This window comes from Rana temporaria, chromosome 2 (assembly GCF_905171775.1).
Source record: "Rana temporaria chromosome 2, aRanTem1.1, whole genome shotgun sequence".
Taxonomy (NCBI): Eukaryota; Metazoa; Chordata; class Amphibia; order Anura; family Ranidae; genus Rana; species Rana temporaria.
In genome coordinates this window covers 170,619,860-170,638,991 of record NC_053490.1, presented here as the reverse complement: position 1 = coordinate 170,638,991, position 19,132 = coordinate 170,619,860, and the positions used below count along the sequence as shown (strand labels likewise).

The 19,132-nt window shown below is 39.1% G+C and overlaps 1 protein-coding gene across 8 annotated transcripts in view; it reads left to right on the top strand.

Annotated features, from left to right (window-relative positions):
- MYCBP2 (MYC binding protein 2) overlaps nucleotides 1–19,132 on the top strand; it is an 88,939-nt gene that overhangs the window by 22,440 nt on the left and 47,367 nt on the right. For 4 of the 8 annotated variants that reach the window (XM_040341401.1, XM_040341397.1, XM_040341396.1 and 1 more), the window contains 7 exons: nucleotides 6,772–8,421; nucleotides 9,469–9,638; nucleotides 11,211–11,455; nucleotides 13,127–13,294; nucleotides 13,487–13,644; nucleotides 15,290–15,343; nucleotides 16,786–16,985. In XM_040341401.1, the coding sequence (XP_040197335.1) occupies nucleotides 6,772–8,421; nucleotides 9,469–9,638; nucleotides 11,211–11,455; nucleotides 13,127–13,294; nucleotides 13,487–13,644; nucleotides 15,290–15,343; nucleotides 16,786–16,985 (2,645 nt within the window). Of the gene's footprint in view, nucleotides 1–6,765; nucleotides 8,422–9,468; nucleotides 9,639–11,210; nucleotides 11,456–13,126; nucleotides 13,295–13,486; nucleotides 13,645–15,289; nucleotides 15,344–16,785; nucleotides 16,986–19,132 lie in introns of all 8 variants that reach the window. The other 4 variants (XM_040341398.1, XM_040341402.1, XM_040341400.1 and 1 more) reach the window with 4 other exon arrangements.

The window sequence follows — 19,132 nt, the reverse complement described above, 5'->3', positions numbered from 1 at the left end:
AATTGCCCTACACGTTATAGCAACATGCATGCCAGAGTAAGATCAATAATGTTGGCACCAGAGCTCCTGGGTAATTCCTAAATGGATGACCTGTAGGTGCTTTTTAAAGCATTGCCTATGGAAAATGTAGGGCATTGCTGTTGTTTTTTTTTTGCTGTTCACGGGGGCACAAAATTTGAATGCATGACATGTTGTATCTATTTACTTCATCTTTTATGTTTCGCAAAAAAATGGGTTATTGCATTTGTGTGCCCTAAAATAACCTTGAAATTTTGCATTTCATAATCCGTTGCACGAATATGTGACATTTTTTTTTCTCTATGGTGTCTGCTTTTGGGAAATATTCAATGTTTGGGGGTTTAAAATCTTCAGGATCAAAATTATTTTTTAATCATGTAAACTGGGACCCAATTTGTTAAGGACTCCAGCTTATTGATGTAAAAAACTGATGGCTAAGTTGATGTAAACTGTTCTTTGAAAAAACATGTCAACTGATGAAGCAGGCTTGTGTGAAAGGGACCTAAATGTAAACGTTGGTTGTCCTTGCAATAACCAAAGAAGAAATCACTTTAGAGTGAACCACTGCTGAAGGCAGAGGAGGCAACACAATATCCCCAACAAATTAAAAATTGAGTTCTTGTCTCCAAACCATGTTATCTTGGGAAAATAATATAGGTGCTACTGAAAGCACTGTGCTGAAAGATCAACTTACTTTCTAATATAAAAAAAATGTCCCATGACCGTTTACTTCTCAGGACAGTAATGTCAAAATTGTGTCTTGAACAGCTACCAAGAGGTCTTGGTAACAGTGATGGTTAGAGTGGAGGTCTAACAGTGGGAGCAATTCGTGTAAACCCTAGTATAACAATATGAAAGGGCCAAATATAGCCCGACCCTAACTGGGGTAAAGAACACTGCCTACCTAAAAAGCATGTGATAAAACGCATCAATTAAATGTTTATTTTTGATAAACTTTGTGGAAAGACGATTTTCAAGCTTTTAGCATACAAAAAAATTACAGAATCTGAAATGCACCTAGCTCATAGAACCTAGGTTCATACAGCCATATTATTGAGCAAGTTACTGAGAAGAACTGAAGACTGGGCCCCGATATAACAAAAATGTCTGATCTGGTAGAGGCCACAGAGCGACTGTTAACATTTTGAGTTTGGTCTACTTGCTATACTCTAAGGCCAGAGCTACAAGAATGACTGGAAAGATCACAGGCCCAAGCTAAACTGTGTATTAGGTCAAGGACATTGACCTAAATATGACCATGTGCCCAAATTAGATCAATGATGTTATGAGCTTTCGCACCCTATTGTATATATCGGCTACTTTCTGGATTTGGATTGAACCCAGGCCCATTTCTAGTCCAGAGCCACAGATTTTGACAAATGTTTGTTTTGGAACTATAAAAGCACTGTAAATATGCCACTGCTAAAGGAACCCATAGTAAACATTGGGAAATACTCTATTCGAAAGATGATAGCTTACCCTAGTAATCTCTAGGGCTTAATACAGATGTGGCCATTCCAGGCTCTGTACTAGACATCCAAATTATATAGATTAGTGGTATCCTTTTTTGCAGGACATATTGTAAGGTTAGGGTAATACCTACCTCCCCGTTTAAGTCAATATATGACTGTGGGATGACCTAGGTTTTGTTTCCTGTACTGATGTAACATGATGCAGTTCTTTATTTACGGTATGTTTAGAGTTTGGTTTATTGGCAGGAGAATGCTGTATGTGCCATAATGATGGCATGGGGCTATAGAGGGAGGTATATTTGCCGTTTGTACATATTTTAATGGCATTGAGCATGGCCATTTTATTAAATCTGCTTTAATTCCAGACTGCTCAAAGGGGTATTTGAATAATGCTACGGCATATGTTACAGGCTTTACAAACAAATCTGGTAAAACCAGAGTTTATAAAGGCCTCTTTTTGTAAGGTAATTTTTAATAATTTGATGGCAGCAACCTATCTTAAAGTTGGAACAGGGCCATGTTTACCACAGTGTAGCTTCTCCTCTTATTTTAAAGCCCAACTCCAGGTAAACTTGCATTGGGGCTGTGCCCCTGCGGTCTAGCAGTCTTGTGTTTTGGACTGTTCCTGACTTCAAGCTCATAGACCTGCTCTGGACGCATGGATGTCAGGAACATTCCACCACTGGATGGTGGACGTAACGATGTTTGCTGCTGGAGCAGAGGATTGGGTAACTATAAGCTTTATGGTCGCCCCTGGACAAAACTAGCTTTTAACCCATGCAGGGTAGGCACAAAGCCCCTACATGGTCAAACTTTTTTTATTTTTTGCAAGGAGTTGGGCTTTAACACTCTGTAAATGTATGGGAACTGAGACCAGTTTCTGGAGTTTTGGGAGAGAGTTATTGTCGCATTCTTAGCTGATAAAGGATTCTATTTGCTCAACAGTCCTGGTCGCCTTTGTCCTATTTTTTGTTTCAAGATGCATTCATTTTTTTAATTGGTGAAAAGTCTGGATTGCAGGAAGGCCAGTTAAGCACCTGGACTCTTCTACACCAAAGCTATGTTGTCATAGATGCAGTATGTGGTTTAGAATTGTCCTGCTGAAATATGTAAGGCCTGCCCTAAAAAAGGTGTTGTCTGGGTGGGAGCATATACTGCTTTAAAACATAAATATATGTTTTAGCATTGATTGGTTCTTTCCAGATGTGCAACCTGTCCATTCAATACACACTAATGCACCCCCATACCATCAGACGTAAGCTTTAAAACTGAGCATTTATAACAAGCCGTCTGACCTCAGAACAGTTATCCACTTTGCAACAGGCCATTTTAAATAAGATATGGCCCAGAGAAGACAGCGACTCTCTGGATCATGTCATGCTCATATAATATGGCTTCTTCTTTGACTGATAAAGCTTGCATTTTTGTATGGCATGGCCAGCTGTGTTCAGACAGTGATTTTTTGGAAGTATTACTGGGCCCATGCAGTGATGTCCATCTCAGAAACATGCCTGTTTTAATGCAATGCCATCTGAGGGCCCAAAGATGAGCATCCAATATTGCGTTTTGGCTTTGTCCCTTGCGCACAGAGATTTCTGTCGATTCTCAATCTTTTGATACTGTAGATCAGTGGTCTCCAAACTGTGGCCCAGGGGCCAGACGCGGCCCTTTGCTTGCCTTTATCCGGCCCTTGGGGCAATATTTCATCCTAGTACGCCAACATTGGGGCATAATTCCTCCCAATGACACCAACTATAGGGCACAGTTCTCACATTGACAACAATGATGAGGGTCATAAAGGAATGTGGTGACACCAATGATGAGGGTCATAAAGGAATGTGGTGACACCAATGAGGCATGATTATTCCCACCAAATGACACCAATGACTACAATTCCTCTCGCCACAAATGGGGCATTTACTCCCGCTGATGTCCGAACATTTTCTTCTTCCGATGACCACAGTCCGGCTCCCCTAAAGTCTGAATCAGTAAACTGACCCTTTTGTTTAAAAAGTTTGGCGACCCCTGCTGTAGTTATAGAAAAGAAAGGAGGATACCGTAGCTCTACTGCTTAGTATCGAAGTACATAGATTGGAATCTGGTGCTCTAGCCAGGGTGTTCAACACTCTCATAGATGAGAAATCCTAGTCAGAAAGGCTGGTGACACGGCGTGCCCGTGAATAAAAGTACTTTATTTGCTACATAGATACAGGGTAAATGCTGACTCGTTTCGGCTCTGGAGCCTTCATCAAAGCATTAGATGATATATTTAAAGTCATTGCAATTTTAGGTTGATGAACAATTTCAGAATAAATGTTTATCAATTTTTAGACGCAGCTTTTCAGATTGGTGAACTTCTGCCTATCCTTTACTTCTGAGACACCGACTCTCTAAGATGCCCTTTTTATACCCAGTCATGTTACTAATCTGTTTCCAATTAACCTAATTAGTTGCAAAATGTTTTTACAGCTCTTCCTTGTTAGTACCATGTACATTGACAGCTTGTCTGTTTTGGGACTTGTTGCTGCCATCAATTTCAAAATGGCCTTATGCTTTTCTTAAAATTGGGCATTTTCTCCACCTAAACATTTGATTTCAATTTTCTATTGTGAATGAAATATGGGTTTCTGAGATTTGCAAATTGTGATGTGTTGTAGATTTTACACGGCGATTATAGTTTTTTAAATGTTTTTTGATCCCAGTGTATAAAGGGACTTTGTCAGCTCCATCTTAAAGGCTCCACTTTAGCTTACCATTCATGTCAGAAAAAAAGGAAATGTAAATGAAAAAAATGTTTATAAACTAACCTCCCAGTAGGTTAGTCATTCCTCCTTGCTAGTGTGTGTAGCCTTCCTAGTTAAAAAAATTCTGTATCTTCCCAGATTTGGATACCTGTCCACAAATGCAGCTGTGTTAGTTTCCCACACCTGTACATGCTGCTCATGATATAAAATGCTAAGCAGACTAGGGAGGGATCACATCCAGTTTTCAGTCTGCCGATAACTGATGTAAAGTGGTTGTAAAGGTAGAAGGTAATGCATTCATGGATTACCATGCTCAACCCAGTTCTGTGCATGGGAGCAGCAGCTCTTTCCGTGCTCTCTCTCCCTTTGTTGAACACATATGCAGCAAAGAAAAGTAAAAATTCTTGTGACGCTAAAGCATCTGCATGACAGTTTGGCATTTTCAGAAAAGTAGGTCAGCAGTGGCAGCCATCATGTCTGTGTGTGTGTATGTGTATATAATTAAATTGTGTGTGTGTGTGTGTGTGTATATGTGTGTGTGTGTATATATATATATATATATATATATATATATATATATATATATATATATATATATATATATATATATATATATATATATATATATATATATATATATATATATATAGTTTGTGTGTGTGTGTATATATATATATATATATATATATATATATATATATATATATATATATATATATATATATATATATATATATATATATATATATATATATATATATATATATATATATATATATATATATAGTTTGTGTGTGTGTGTGTATATAATTAATTTTTTTTTTTGTAAGTCTGTTGTAAACTTTACCAGGAGGTCTTGCCAATAAAAGCACTCCTGTTGCTGAATGACACCAAAGCTGTTGCCTCACAGCAGTGTTGTCAGTTTGCCATGCTTTACCTTCGGTTGGTCATTGTATTGCATATTTGATGGACTTGATGGGTAGTTTTAACTAAAGGAGCACTCGCAGCAGGCTGACCATGCTACTACTAATTGTGAGGCAGTTAATTTGCATTGTCAGCTTGCAACAAGACAATCTGTTGCTGGCAGGGTCTCTAGGTAGGTTTACACTTTGAAACCATCTCTTATTTTTTTTAAGTTCATTAAAGAGTGGGACAGGCAGTCGAATACAGAATTGTATACTGTATGCAATTTATGCTATGTACAGTTTATACAACACTGACAGCGGGTGCATCTGTGAGTGAACATAATAGTTTGGACTACCTGAGTCTAAACTGTTTTACATAACCTATAGCTGGAGATATAACCTTAGTGGTTGTAACCACACTTGGTTATTTTCTGGCGCTCACCGTTCTATACTGTATACGGCCTCTGCTCCCTCTCCCAATCTGACAGGTTCAACGGGAGGGGCCGAGAATCCCCCGCTGACATAAGTCGAGAGGAGGCCGGTCACATGAGAAGTGGGAGGAAATGCAGTATAAAACAGCATTCTATTAAAACGGATACACTGGAGACATTGCATTAAGACAGGGGATTGCCTGAAAATAACTGTTCAGTTGAATACATCTACACAAATTGAGCAAGGCCACAACTTTATATTTTGCTGTTCTGTTCCTCAATAGTTCTGCCATATGGCCTAAAAGCTGAGTTGTCTGGTGGCATGTACAGTCGGCAAGCTTTCTGCATGCAAAGAAGGCACCCTAATTGGATCCTTTTAACTCTGCATACTTTTTTGGGCTAACTAAAAGTCGAAAGACCATGATCAGGATTGAACGCATATCTAAAGGGATGTTAGGATGCCTTATTTTATTTTGCACCAGAACACCTTGTCGCATTGGCGTCCTTTTTTTTTTTTTGTTATGCATGCTTCTGGTCACTGCACTAAAAGCATGCACCTTGCAGAATTCACAATTTTAGGACTGATAACCATTTAAGGCATTAAAGCAACTAGGCATGAGGAGAGCAACTTAAGTGTTTTGTTTTTTCCCCCACAGAGATGCACTTATTTTTAGACATTTGAAGCCTTAAAGCATATCCAAACTCAAACAAAAATGTAATATGTTGTGTTTTGCCAGTCCTTGGGTGTTAAACTAGTAACCTTTTTTAATCAATAATTAAAAATTACTGTTGACCATGCCAAAAAATGCAGTGTACATGTCACTTTCAGTGAGCCGAAAAGAAGAAAACATGAATATTCTGATTTATGTACTAGTCCAATAACATTTAACATGTAATGGAGATGGAAGTTTGTTTGATGTATGATCTGTGTGACAACCATGGCTCCCTCCATAGACCTAGTATAGAAAGTATGTGATGGGACAGGAAATATAATATTTGAAGGATCACCGGCTGAAAGTAAAGTTTGGGGGGGGGGGGAATACCTGAAAAACCAAAAAGCCACCACATCGAAGGACTGGTAAGCTGCAATATATTCACTTTTGGTATTTTCTAATAACTGAAGTATGTGGTGTTACAGAATTGGACTTGTTTTAGATGCAGTTTTAGAATGAAGCCTTATGATGCATTTTGTGTTATACAGATGAAAGGTTGCTTTTTACTGTTCCTGCTAAGCCAACTCCTACAACAAGCAAATCAGACTTGCCTTCAAAGCAGAAAGCTGAAAGCAAGTCACCCAAGCCAGATGGAAGAGCAAGCCGCTCTAATGCTGATCAGAAGAAACCACGAAATAATGAGGGGCTCACAGCTAGTGAGTCTCTTCTCCTTAAGTCAGATGCTGCAAAACTCCGATCAGATTCCCACAGCCGATCTTTATCACCAAACCACAACACTCTACAAATTCTGAAGTCTGATGGAAAATCATGTGGTCTGAGATCTGAATCACCTGGTCCTGGTTCACGCTCCACATCACCAAAACCAAAAACTGTGCCTACTGGAAAGACTAATGTGTCCAGTGCAGGTGCTTCCCGCTCTGCATCTCCACAAGAGAAAAGCCTACCTCAAAAAGCTGCTGGTCCTGCAAAGGCCAAGCTTGAACCACCGCGGGAAAGATCTAAGTCAGATTCCTATACTCTGGATCCTGATACACTACGCAAAAAGAAGGTACCATTCACTGAACCGTTAAGAGGGCGGTCCACTTCACCCAAACCGAAAATGACTGTGAGGGATGGTAAACCTGCTGATGGTAGTGAAAATAGAGCTCCATCTCCACATGTTGTCCAAGAAAATCTACACAGTGAGGTAGTTGAAGTCTGTTCTTCAAGTACATTAAAGACCAACAGCATTACTGACAGCACATGTGAGGACAATACTGAGGTAATAAGTGTTGATGATGCTGCAGGCAAAGTTCATTTTAGCATTGGAAAAGCGCCAGTAAAGGAAGAGCAAGAGACACGTTCATCTCCCAAAGCCAACCGTAAGAGTGCTGGCAGGCATGTTCGGCCCAAAAAGGAAAAAACAAACCTTCTGTTTAAAGATGGTTCAAGATCTACTGAACCAGCAAAGGAAGCAATGTCCCCATCTGTAGCTGAATGTTCAAGAGCTGTGTTTGCAGCTTTTCTTTGGCATGAAGGTATTGTTCATGATGCTATGGCATGTTCTTCATTTTTAAAATTTAATCCAGACCTGTCCAAGGAGCATGCACCCATTAGAAGCAGTCTTAACAGTCAGCAGCCTACAGAAGAAAAAGAAGTCAAGTTAAAGAACAGACACTCAATAGAAATATCATCTGCTCTCAACATGTTTCATATATCGCCACATGGGCCAGACATATCAAAAATGGTCAGTATTAATAAGAACAAGGTTTTGTCAATGCTTACTGAACGGACACTTCACGAGAGGTGTGAGGATAGCAAGCATGAAAGTTCCTCATTTGATGTGTCAAATCACCACCCTACCAAATCCAGAGCTCTTCTTCCTTTAACACTTCAACACCTTGTGGCCTTTTGGGAAGATATTTCACTGGCCACTATAAAGGCAGCTTCCCAAAATATGATTTTCCCCAGTCCTGGTTCTTGTGCCGTGCTAAAGAAAAAAGAAGGTGAAAAGGACAACAAAAAAGCCAAGAAGGAGAAAAAGAAGAAGGAAAAGGCGGAGTCACGGCCACGTGGTAATCTCTTTGGTGAAATGGCTCAGCTAGCAGTAGGAGGACCAGAGAAAGACACAGTTTGTGAACTATGTGGAGAATCGCATCCTTATCCAGTGACATATCACATGCGGCAAGCTCACCCAGGTATATAACAATTTTTACATTTGAGATCACTGTGATTGACCACACAGGGGTCTGTTATAAGCTTATTTATATTTTCCTCCTTTTGGTATGTAGATGTTTGTTTTGTAAAACAAAATGTGTATTGAATGGGGTCTATTTACTAAAGCCGGTCGTAGATGGTTTGCATCTCGGCTGGTTCAGCAGGAGCCGGCTGCGATTTGAACCATATATGGGCAAGCTGAATGTACCGAAATTTATCAATTAGCTTGGGTACAACCAGCCTGCTGGATTTTACATGCGATTATCACTAACAGCTGTTATAACTGCTAGCAATAATCATGGTGCTCTCTTGGCGGGGATGGTTTCCCCCAACATGAAAACAAAATGGCTGCAAATCCGTGTATGCAGGTAAAAAAATGTGCTTCCATCTATGGCTGAGTCTAAGGGAACAGAGGCTGCTTATGTAGTAAAGTGAATGTTTACTGTACTTGAAAGTAAGATAAAGTTGTGTCCACTTTGAATAACTAATTGTGCAGCAATAGCCATTCTCTCAGTAAACTGAAATCTGGTTGCTGTCGGTCACTGCGGTTTGGATATTATAGCCACTCCTTTGTGCCTTTTTCTTGGTAAATTGAGCATGCCTGCAAGTAAAAAAAAAAAAAAAGAATAAAAAAAATTATGGGTTGACACTAGAACAGTAATGGGGCATTCTTCCAATGGGGACACTAGTTCTGGTGATACCCTGGGATTCCTTCACTTTGGATGGATTTCCTCTTCCTGTTTTTGGCTGTGGGACAGGAAGTGACAGATTGGAGTGGTGTAGGACTTGACAGGTCATAAGCGCCCCTTACGCTATCCAAAATGGGGGGGGGGGTGGTATTTTGCTTTCAGTTGAGGTCTACGCTAAATAATTGTATTAATCTGAAAGTTCAAGTTAACGATGCAGCTGTTTTAGTTGCTCCTAACCGTGTAGCTTATGTAATTTTAGTTTTCATTTATGATCATGCCTCTTCTAAATTCCTGCAAAGATGAAAACCAACAAATGTTTATCAACCTCTTTCTTTAAAGGCTGTGGAAGATATGCTGGTGGTCAAGGCTATAACAGCATAGGACACTTCTGTGGCGGATGGGCTGGTAACTGTGGTGATGGAGGTGTAGGTGGAAGCACTTGGTACTTAGTCTGTGACCGCTGCAGAGAGAAATATCTTCGGGAAAAACAAGCAGCGGTAAGGGATAAGGTAATAGCCTTTATTCAGTACTAGCTGGCCATGTATTTTTTTTCCAACAGTTTTTTTTTTTTTTTTTTTTTTTTTTTTTTACTAGAGAAGCTTTGTCTTCTTGTATCTTAAGTGACCCTTGTACTCCTAAATTGTCATTTTAACTTTTGGAAAAAAAATCTATTTAAATATTCATAATGAAAGATATAGACCGGTTAGAAATGACTTGCTCCCTATCAAGTTTTTTTTTTACTAGAGAAGCTTTGTCTTCTTGTATCTTAAGTGACCCTTGTACTCCTAAATTGTCATTTTAACTTTTGGAAAAAAAATCTATTTAAATATTCATAATGAAAGATATAGACCGGTTAGAAATGACTTGCTCCCTATCAAGTTTTTTTTTTACTAGAGAAGCTTTGTCTTCTTGTATCTTAAGTGACCCTTGTACTCCTAAATTGTCATTTTAACTTTTGGAAAAAAAATCTATTTAAATATTCATAATGAAAGATATAGACCGGTTAGAAATGACTTGCTCCCTATCAAGTTTTTTTTTTACTAGAGAAGCTTTGTCTTCTTGTATCTTAAGTGACCCTTGTACTCCTAAATTGTCATTTTAACTTTTGGAAAAAAAATCTATTTAAATATTCATAATGAAAGATATAGACCGGTTAGAAATGACTTGCTCCCTATCAAGTTTTTTTTTTACTAGAGAAGCTTTGTCTTCTTGTATCTTAAGTGACCCTTGTACTCCTAAATTGTCATTTTAACTTTTGGAAAAAAAATCTATTTAAATATTCATAATGAAAGATATAGACCGGTTAGAAATGACTTGCTCCCTATCAAGTTCTTCGTCCTGCCAGTGCTGGTCATTTGACAAATCTGGCAAAACATTTGCTAAAGGGACGGTCTGTCACGCCTCAAAGTCCCTTTGGTTGAGTTCATTGCATCGATAGTTTAGGGATTATGGTTGGAAGGAACATTTTTCACGTTTCTGTAACTTTTTATAGTCATGGCATGCTCTACTCCTTTACTCCATACTTCTGCAGCTTTATAAAGGGCCTTGGCCTCCTGTTGAGTTTCACAGAAGTTTTGTTAACAGGATAGCATTGGTAGACCAATTTGTAGCATTGGGGTACTCCTTTTAATCCCTGCTGATGACATTCCTGACATGGATGAACTATGCTACTAGCGATATGTCCCACAACTAATCAAAGTAGGGATACTTCTGGGGTACTCATTACATTTGCCCATAAATCTGCTTGAATTTTAGTTTTTTTACATTTGGAGACCAAGCTTTTTTTTATGGGGTGATCCGCAATGGCAGGCTATGCATTTTCCTCGGCACAGGTTTCCTTTGTCTTAACACTAATGCTGAAGATGCTTATAACATGGGTACTCTTTGGCAGCAGATGACCTAGTCAAACTCCATGCACTGAAAAAACAAGTAGCAGCTGGTTTCTCTACTTTACTGGCACCTCACAATTACAAGTGCAAGACTGGCAGAATAAAAAACATTTGCATGGGCGCAAACGATACTCTTGTTTAATTGATACTCAATAGTTACTGAAGTTTTTTTGGCACCTGCCTGTTTTATAGGTAAAGCAATCCAGGAGAAAACCAGTACAGTTGAAAACACCACGTTCTTTACCTACCATGGAAGCCCATCAAGTGATAAAAGCCAATGCACTCTTCCTGTTGTCCTTGAGCAGTGCAGCAGAACCAAGCATTCTCTGTTATCACCCCCCCAAACCATTCCCATCCCAGCTACCTAGTGTGAAAGAAGGGATCTCCGAAGATCTGCCTCCCAAGATGCAATGTCTCTACCTGCAGACTTTAGCAAGGTAAATTCTGTGTTTGTGGTTTTTTTTTTTCCCTTTTTGTTTTTGTGTTTTTAAATCAATGTTGCAATGAAGAGTTTTTAACAAAAGGGGTGCATTTTTCTTGACTTTGTTAGTATTTCAAAAAAATACCATTTATGCCATTGTGCATTTCTGATATAGGGGGTATTGATGAAACTCGTGCACGCTGAAAATAGGAATGTTTTGAATCCCGTTTTATTATTTTTTAATTTGACTTCTTTTTAGATGTAAATTTTAAACAATTGCCAGTAAGTTAGGCTGGGTTCATACTGCTGCGCTGTGATATGTTGCAAATTTGTTCCTTTTTTTTGTCCTGTGTGAGGTGCAAATTTGCCTTGCCTTTTGAGCTGGAGAAGTGCGATTTTATAGCGAATTTCAGGAGTTGGACACAGCTGCATGGAATCTTATTAATGTCTAATGTTCCTTGTTTTTGTGGAGAGTAGTGTGGTGGAATTCGCACATGTCTGAACCAACAATACGATTCCAGAATGATTTACATTGATGTCTATGGAGACTAAATTCGCAACGGTGTACACTCGCACAAGACCCCCCTTTCCTGTCTTTATGCATGCACTGCAGTGATGTCTGAAAAACATTTTTCAAAGCTGGTTTCCTGATGGACCATGTCTGCGTGACGTGTGTTTAAACAACCACATGTCATTCAAAGAAAAAACTGGGAGACAGTAACACACATTGTCACCTTTATAACAAAGGTGCCTGAACAAGGATCTTGGCAGTTATTTTATTAAAAGATGTAGGTCTAAAAACAAAAATGTTTTAATGAATCTTAAAATTACACAAACATGCTAAAGCTCAACTCTCGGCAGAGCAAGGACACCAGCCCTTCAGTTTCTTCCACCCCCCTGATTGTTGCAGCCAACAATTTCTAAATGTCCTGTTTACTTTGAACATGACATTCTGGTTTTGAGTCTGCTCTCCTTTTTTTCGAGTGTCCACGTCACTGCTCGTGAAATAATGGGCTTTAAAGCTGATGCACAAATGTAATGATTGGGGTTGCATATACTTTAGCGAGAACCTGTTGGGTCTCTAAATGTTTTATTCCTGCAGGTCCCTGTAATAGAGGACAACATGTAATTGCCTCTCTGGTGGCCTGTTTCGCCCACCTCTCTTCTGTTCATGGAAATCTTTCAGAAATCCTTCTTTGCGTTTGGCACTTTCAACAGTGTTGAATGTCTGTGACACCCCCACTGCTTGATGCTTCCTTTCTTAGACCACCTACTTAACTGCAGAGCTTCGTAGTGAGGTAGAGGATTGGAGGAAAGAACCAGCACATTACAGAACACGACTATCCAACTCTCCCAAAGGTGTTTAATGCCAAAGAGGCTTTCCAAGGCTGTGATGATGGAATGGCATTATCATGGGCTGCTGAAGAGGGGAGAGTATACATTGTGTTTTTGTAGCAGGGACTTGTTAGAATAAAACATTTGGAGAGCCAATGGTTGTTATAAAATATTTTTTTTTTTTTTTTTTTTTTTTGTCAAATTACATGTTTTTAGTACATTGTACAGAAATGTCTGGTCCAGGCTATGCTGTCTTTGTAAAAGCCCCTCCAACTTGGCTTTCCGTTTTAATTTCTTGCCTGTATGTGAAGACGGGTGTTAAGATTTATGTCTGCACTTTTATATCACACAGACATCATCACGAGAACTTTGTAGGCTACCAGGATGATAATCTCTTCCAGGATGAAATGAGATATCTTCGGTCTACATCAGTGCCAGCTCCTTACATATCAGTAACTCCCGATGCTTGTCCGAATGTTTTTGAGGAACCAGAGAACAACATGAAATCTATGCCACCCAGGTATTTTTGAAGCATGCACTTTGTTACAAATGTTCTAAATGTTTAATGTGTTGCATAGGATGATTGAATACGTTTAATAAATCCTGCTTTGATCTTTTTCCTAAGTATATGAATGTTATATAGTTTTTGACTTCTCTTTTTACAGATGTCTGAAATACCATATTTGTGTAATGTTGTTTTCTTAACTTGCAGTTTGGAAACAAGTCCTATAACAGATACCGATTCTGCTAAACGCACAGTCTTCCAAAGATCTTATTCAGTTGTTGCCTCAGAATATGACAAGCAGCATTCAGTTCTTCAGCCACGAGTCAAAGCTATTCCCAGAAGGAGAGTCAACAGTGGAGATGCTGGTATATTTACAACTAACAGTTGCGCGGCTTTTCTTAGAAGGGGATGATGATCGGTTTATAGTTTACAAATACTTTTAGTGCAATCTCCAACTCCATTTTTTTTCTTTTCAACTCAACTTTTTTTTTTTTTATTATTTATATGAAAGAACACAATTGTGTTTAAGTGTCCTAGCCTGCCACACTCTCACCCTTGTCATAAAATGAGATTGCCATTGTTTGCCACGCTTACCCATAGCATGACCCTAGACTGCCCACTCTTATATTTGACATCAAATAAAGCTGCTGTAGCCTGTCCACTCGCACCCTCATTTAATTCTTCTTTTTTTTCAATAAATCTTTCCCCAGCCTGTCCACTAACACATCATTATCCAGTAGGGTTTCCGTAGCCTGCCTACTCATCTTCATTATCCAATTAGGCTGCCCTGGCCAGTTCTCACCCTTGTCAACCAGCACAGGATAAATAAGTGCACTTCCAAAAAGAAAAGAAGCTGCTCTAAATTAAAAACCTTGTGTAAATTTCTCGGCGTATAAGCTCTGGAGTGTGGGAGAGGTGAATTGACTTGTGCATGGAATACTCCATAGGGTACAATAAATGGTACCCTATGGAGTGGCCAGCAGCCAATAGAAGCTTGCATCCATGGTTGGATCAAAAGGGTTGTAAACCTGCAGCAGGAAAAGGACACTTTGCTGCATACAGAATAAATAATGCTTATTATACAGGACTTGTATAGTGCCACTTCACAACGTCCGGTTGAACAGTACAGTTAAAATACAGTTCAATACAGGATGAATCGGAGGGCCCCGCTCTTTAGAGCTTGCAATCTATAAGGTTATGGAGTTTGTAACAAATGCTAGAATTTTGATTAATAAAAGACAAGTGGCAAGCTTTGGCATCCATCTGTTCAGTTCACACTACTGTGATGCGACTTTGATGCAATTTAGAGTGATTATGTGATGCGACTTTGCATATTCTATGGGGCCAAGTTGTACTGTAAATCGCACCAAAGTAGTGCTTGGACCTTTTTCTAAATCACTCTGTTCTAAGTTGCATTGATTAGAAAGGCACCATTAAAAACAATGTTTTCCTTGTCTTGCGATTCTGTGCAACACAAGTTGCATCAGAAGTTGCACTAGTGTTAACCAGGCCTTATAAATGTATAGGTTAACTTTTAATAAGAGTTGTAAACAAAAAATCTTAATCACAGCTCTATCTGTTTGATACAGGTTCCAGTAAGTATTGCTTAGCATTAGTTTGCTTAATAATGTGGTTTTGGGCCAGTTAACTTTCTGTCATATTGTAATTAGATGTTAATAGAGATGCTCTTTCCTTTACAATCTTCAGCACTGTAGTTTTTTAGTAAAATGCAATATTGGCTACCTGGAGGCGTTCTGTAAACAGAATGTTTATAGAATGCCCCCCAGAAATGTAATTTCCTGCTTGTGTGACCGGCTTACTGATTTTCCCAGAAGCCTGCACTAAGCTAAAGGTCAGATTATAAGCATCACCTTCAACAAAAATTTCATTTTTGGTGAGATACTCCCAAAGGGAAATGACATTTAAAGGAACGCAGACCCTGCCTTGTTCCTCATTAGTACCCTGCAAGTTCAACAGCTGATTGATAATTATAAAATCACTCCCAAACAGATTCATTTCGCACATGGACACAGACAAACAGCAATTTCTTCAAAATAACACAAGGTAGGAATCTGCAACAAAGTTTGTGAAAATCTCTGCAATGTACATAGATCTTCTGGAGGGGAATGTTTTTTTCCTCGAAAGTGGAGTTACTCTTTAAAATCAGTGTTTTTGTTTTTCCTACTCATAATTGCCTAGATGGCTGCAGTATCGAACCAATGCTATATCTGTCAAACACTGCCTCTTCACTGAAAATCAAGCCACTGAACATCACTGATGGCTCGGTTCTCACCTCCTCAAGCAGAGAGCTGCTGACTGTCAGTCAGCAACTCTCCTCTCTGCTCCTCCACGCTCATTGGAGCGCTGAGCTGTGGAGGGGCGGGAGTGGCCGTCTCAGTGGCTCGCTGAGAGGCTGAAACTGCCATCAGTCCAGGCAGCTGGCAGATCCAGACTTCCCAAGTTGGGATGACGTGCTGTTTTGACTGATTGCAGTGATGTGAGCGGACTTCAGACCACTCTGCTGAATACGGGTCACAGGAGTGCAAAACTAACTGCACTCCTGTGACTCATATGAGAAGCCTAGCCTAAAAAGCTCAGGCTGGACTTCTCCTCCTTTTTAAGCTTCCAAGAGGCTCACAGTATATGCGTTCTAAATTCCTGCATTTAATTGGCACACACTGTCATCTTAACTACTAAGGCCCCATCCCCTTAATTAGGCCAACCAATCGGAGAAGCAAGCTATGGTGATTATTTTTTGCAAATTCCTTTTTTTTTTTTTGTATAAATTCTAGTCCAACGGTAGCAAAGCTTGATCGTGAAAGCATTATAGAATGTAAAGATTTTTTACTAAATATCCTATTTGTTTTGTTATTTGGATAGAGTAAGGCAAGGTAAAACAGCTTTCCCTTCACTGAGCAGCAAATGAGAGGATATTTTTGCAATGTGAGGGGAATCGCAGGAACAATTGTCGCCTTAAAAGATTCTCCTTTTCTTGCTGTTCTGCTGGCAAGTAAGAATCCTGGATCTACCTTCAACTTTTTCCCAGCAACAGTAGTAGATGGCAATATAAACCTGATGGCAGTCCAACCCCTCATCTCTCTATCAAATTACAAAAAAATGTTTTGCGTTTAGTTGTACTTTGAACATTTTATTCATGCTTTTCATTACAATCATCTGGAGATCTTGTGCTAAAAAGTATACAAAACCTCAGAAAATAGTGAATTTTGTACTTGGTATCAACAAGACATCACTGTTTATATTGTATGTGTGTTCTTTCTCCTTTTCTCCTTTTTTTTTTTTTTTTTTTTTTATTATTATTCCTTTTTTTACTCTTTCTCTTTTTTTTTTTTCTCTGTCTTTCTTTTTTTCTCTTTTCTCTCCCACCCCCTTCTATTTTATATATAATCCCCCCCCCCCCCCCCCCCCAAAAAAAAAAAAAAAAAAAAACATTCGGAATATTCACAACAATTACAAATTAAAGCACTGATTTTTTTTTTTTTTCCCAGAAGTTGGGTCCTCTTTACTTAGACACCCATCACCAGAGCTGTCTCGCTTGATCTCTGCTCATAGTTCACTGTCTAAAGGCGAGAGGAATTTCCAGTGGCCAGTTTTAGCCTTTGTTATCCAACACCATGATCTTGAAGGCCTTGAGATTGCTATGAAACAGGCCCTTAGGAAGTCCGCTTGCAGGGTCTTTGCTATGGAGGTAACCAACTAAATATGCTTTTTTTTTTTTTTTTTTTTTTTGGGGTGTTGTAAGGCAATATTTTGTTAGCTTGTCTTCTAGATGCTTTGTAATTATTATTGTAGACTTAACAAGTATTCTAACCTAAGGTCTTCGGCACCAATTTTATTAATCGGAGAGGCTTGTGGTTAATTTTTTTGTATTGAGGGTTAGTTTCATAGTAGGGGTTAGGTTTGTTTAAAATGGACCTTTGCTCTCTCAATCCGCATTGTCTAATTTCCATAGGAAAGTATATCATATTTACTTGTGTTTTTTTTTTTTCATTTTTTTTTTCAACACATTTCTTCAATTTACTTCCTGGTTTCCATGCCTAGGCAAATGATGTCCTACATCCAAGGAAGGTTTGATAGGGGAGGAGGGTGTTTTGCATGTCTACATGCCTGAGCTAAGGGCAGGTTGTTGCCAGGAAGTAAATGCTACATGAATTCTCTACCCTAACTCATCTTGAGTCACAGCCAGAAATCCTAGGTGGCTGTTTTCCAGAGTGATTTCTCAACGGGGGGGATCAGGAAGGAATTCATTCCCCTGCTGCAGTAAATTGGAGAATGCTTTTACTGGGGTTTTTCGCCTTCCTCTGGATCAACTGTGGGTATAGGATTTGGTATATGGGATTGTATGATATTTTTTTATTTTATTTATTTTTATGGTTGAATGGACTTGTCTTTTTTTTTTTTTTTCAACCTGACTATGGAACGCTGAACTTAAGGCAGATAAAAAAAAAAAAACACAATTTCCTGCTACTATTCATTAAAAATAAAAAGCATTACAGAAATGCCTTGGTTTGTGAGTAACGTGGTATACGAGCGTTTTGCAAGACGAGCAACTTTTACAATAAAAAATGCGAGCGCTGTCTTGCAAAACAAGCAGTATGATTAGAGTTTCACAGTTTTAATGTAAAAAAGTTAAATCGCACAATGTATATTTTGTGTTAAGGAGTCCGGTGCTCATCTATGTAAAGCCGCTGTTGTATACAGTACTGTATGTGGCTAGAGGTCCAGGGGCTCTGGTGGCTCCCAGCGCTTCCTGAAGAACTCCTGAGACACATTTGGAGACACTCCCAGCTGGATGGGGCCAGTATAATGTGCGTTCAGAGCACCTGGCAGTGTGAACAGTTCCTGAGCGTCTCCAGGAAGCGTTGGAGCCACCAATGCCCCCGGACCTCTATTCAGTAATGTATAAACCAGCAGCTTTACATGGATGTGCACCAGACTCCTTAACGTGGGATATTGTTTTTAACATATTTTTTTTTTTACATTAAAGCTGTTATCCTTCTACTGCTCGTTTAGCCCCCAGACCTCTGGCAACGTACTGTAAACACCATACACTTTATAGTGTTTTGTATTGTAGTAATTGTTTATATGACTAAATGGTTGTTGAACGAATCATCTGAGTTTCCACTATTTCTTATGTGGAAATGTTTGCTTTGGTATATGAGTACTTTGGATTACAAGCATGCTTCTGGAACAAATCATGCTTGCAATCCAAGGTAATACTGTACATGCATTTTTTTAAAGACTCTAGTGTAAGTACCTGAATTTGACATGGTACCTGCCTTGCAATCTACTCCAACAGAGCTCAGAATGGAAGATAACTGATTCAAGGAGCCAATCAGTTGTGCTGTAGTGTTGTATGTGATAAGGAGCATGCTTATAGGAGCAGAGAGCAGGGTGGCCAGAATAATGCTCAACATTCTGTGGCTTATTAATCACTGTCCATTCACAAGCTTGAGGCAGGGACTAGACACGGTATTGCTTAACAATAGAGATAAATCATATCTCTGGGTTTGCTTTGCTGTGGGGCTAGGAATGAAGCATGAGAACTACAAACCATTTGGTATGTAAAATGGCATAAATAGTGACATTTATACAATTCTGATGGATCAGGTTTATCGCAATAGGGGTACACTGGATAAGATAAGCCGTAGGGACCGTGGCTATCGAGCCCCGGACTGGCTCCATCACTCTGGGCCCCCCTAGAATATTATAAAATGACCTGCTAAATACAGCAATCTAAACTGTACAGGGGGGTTGATAGGGGTGGCCTAGGATGGTGGTGTGTGTTTTTTTTTAATTTTTTTTTATAAAATTGTATATCTTATTTTTTTTCTG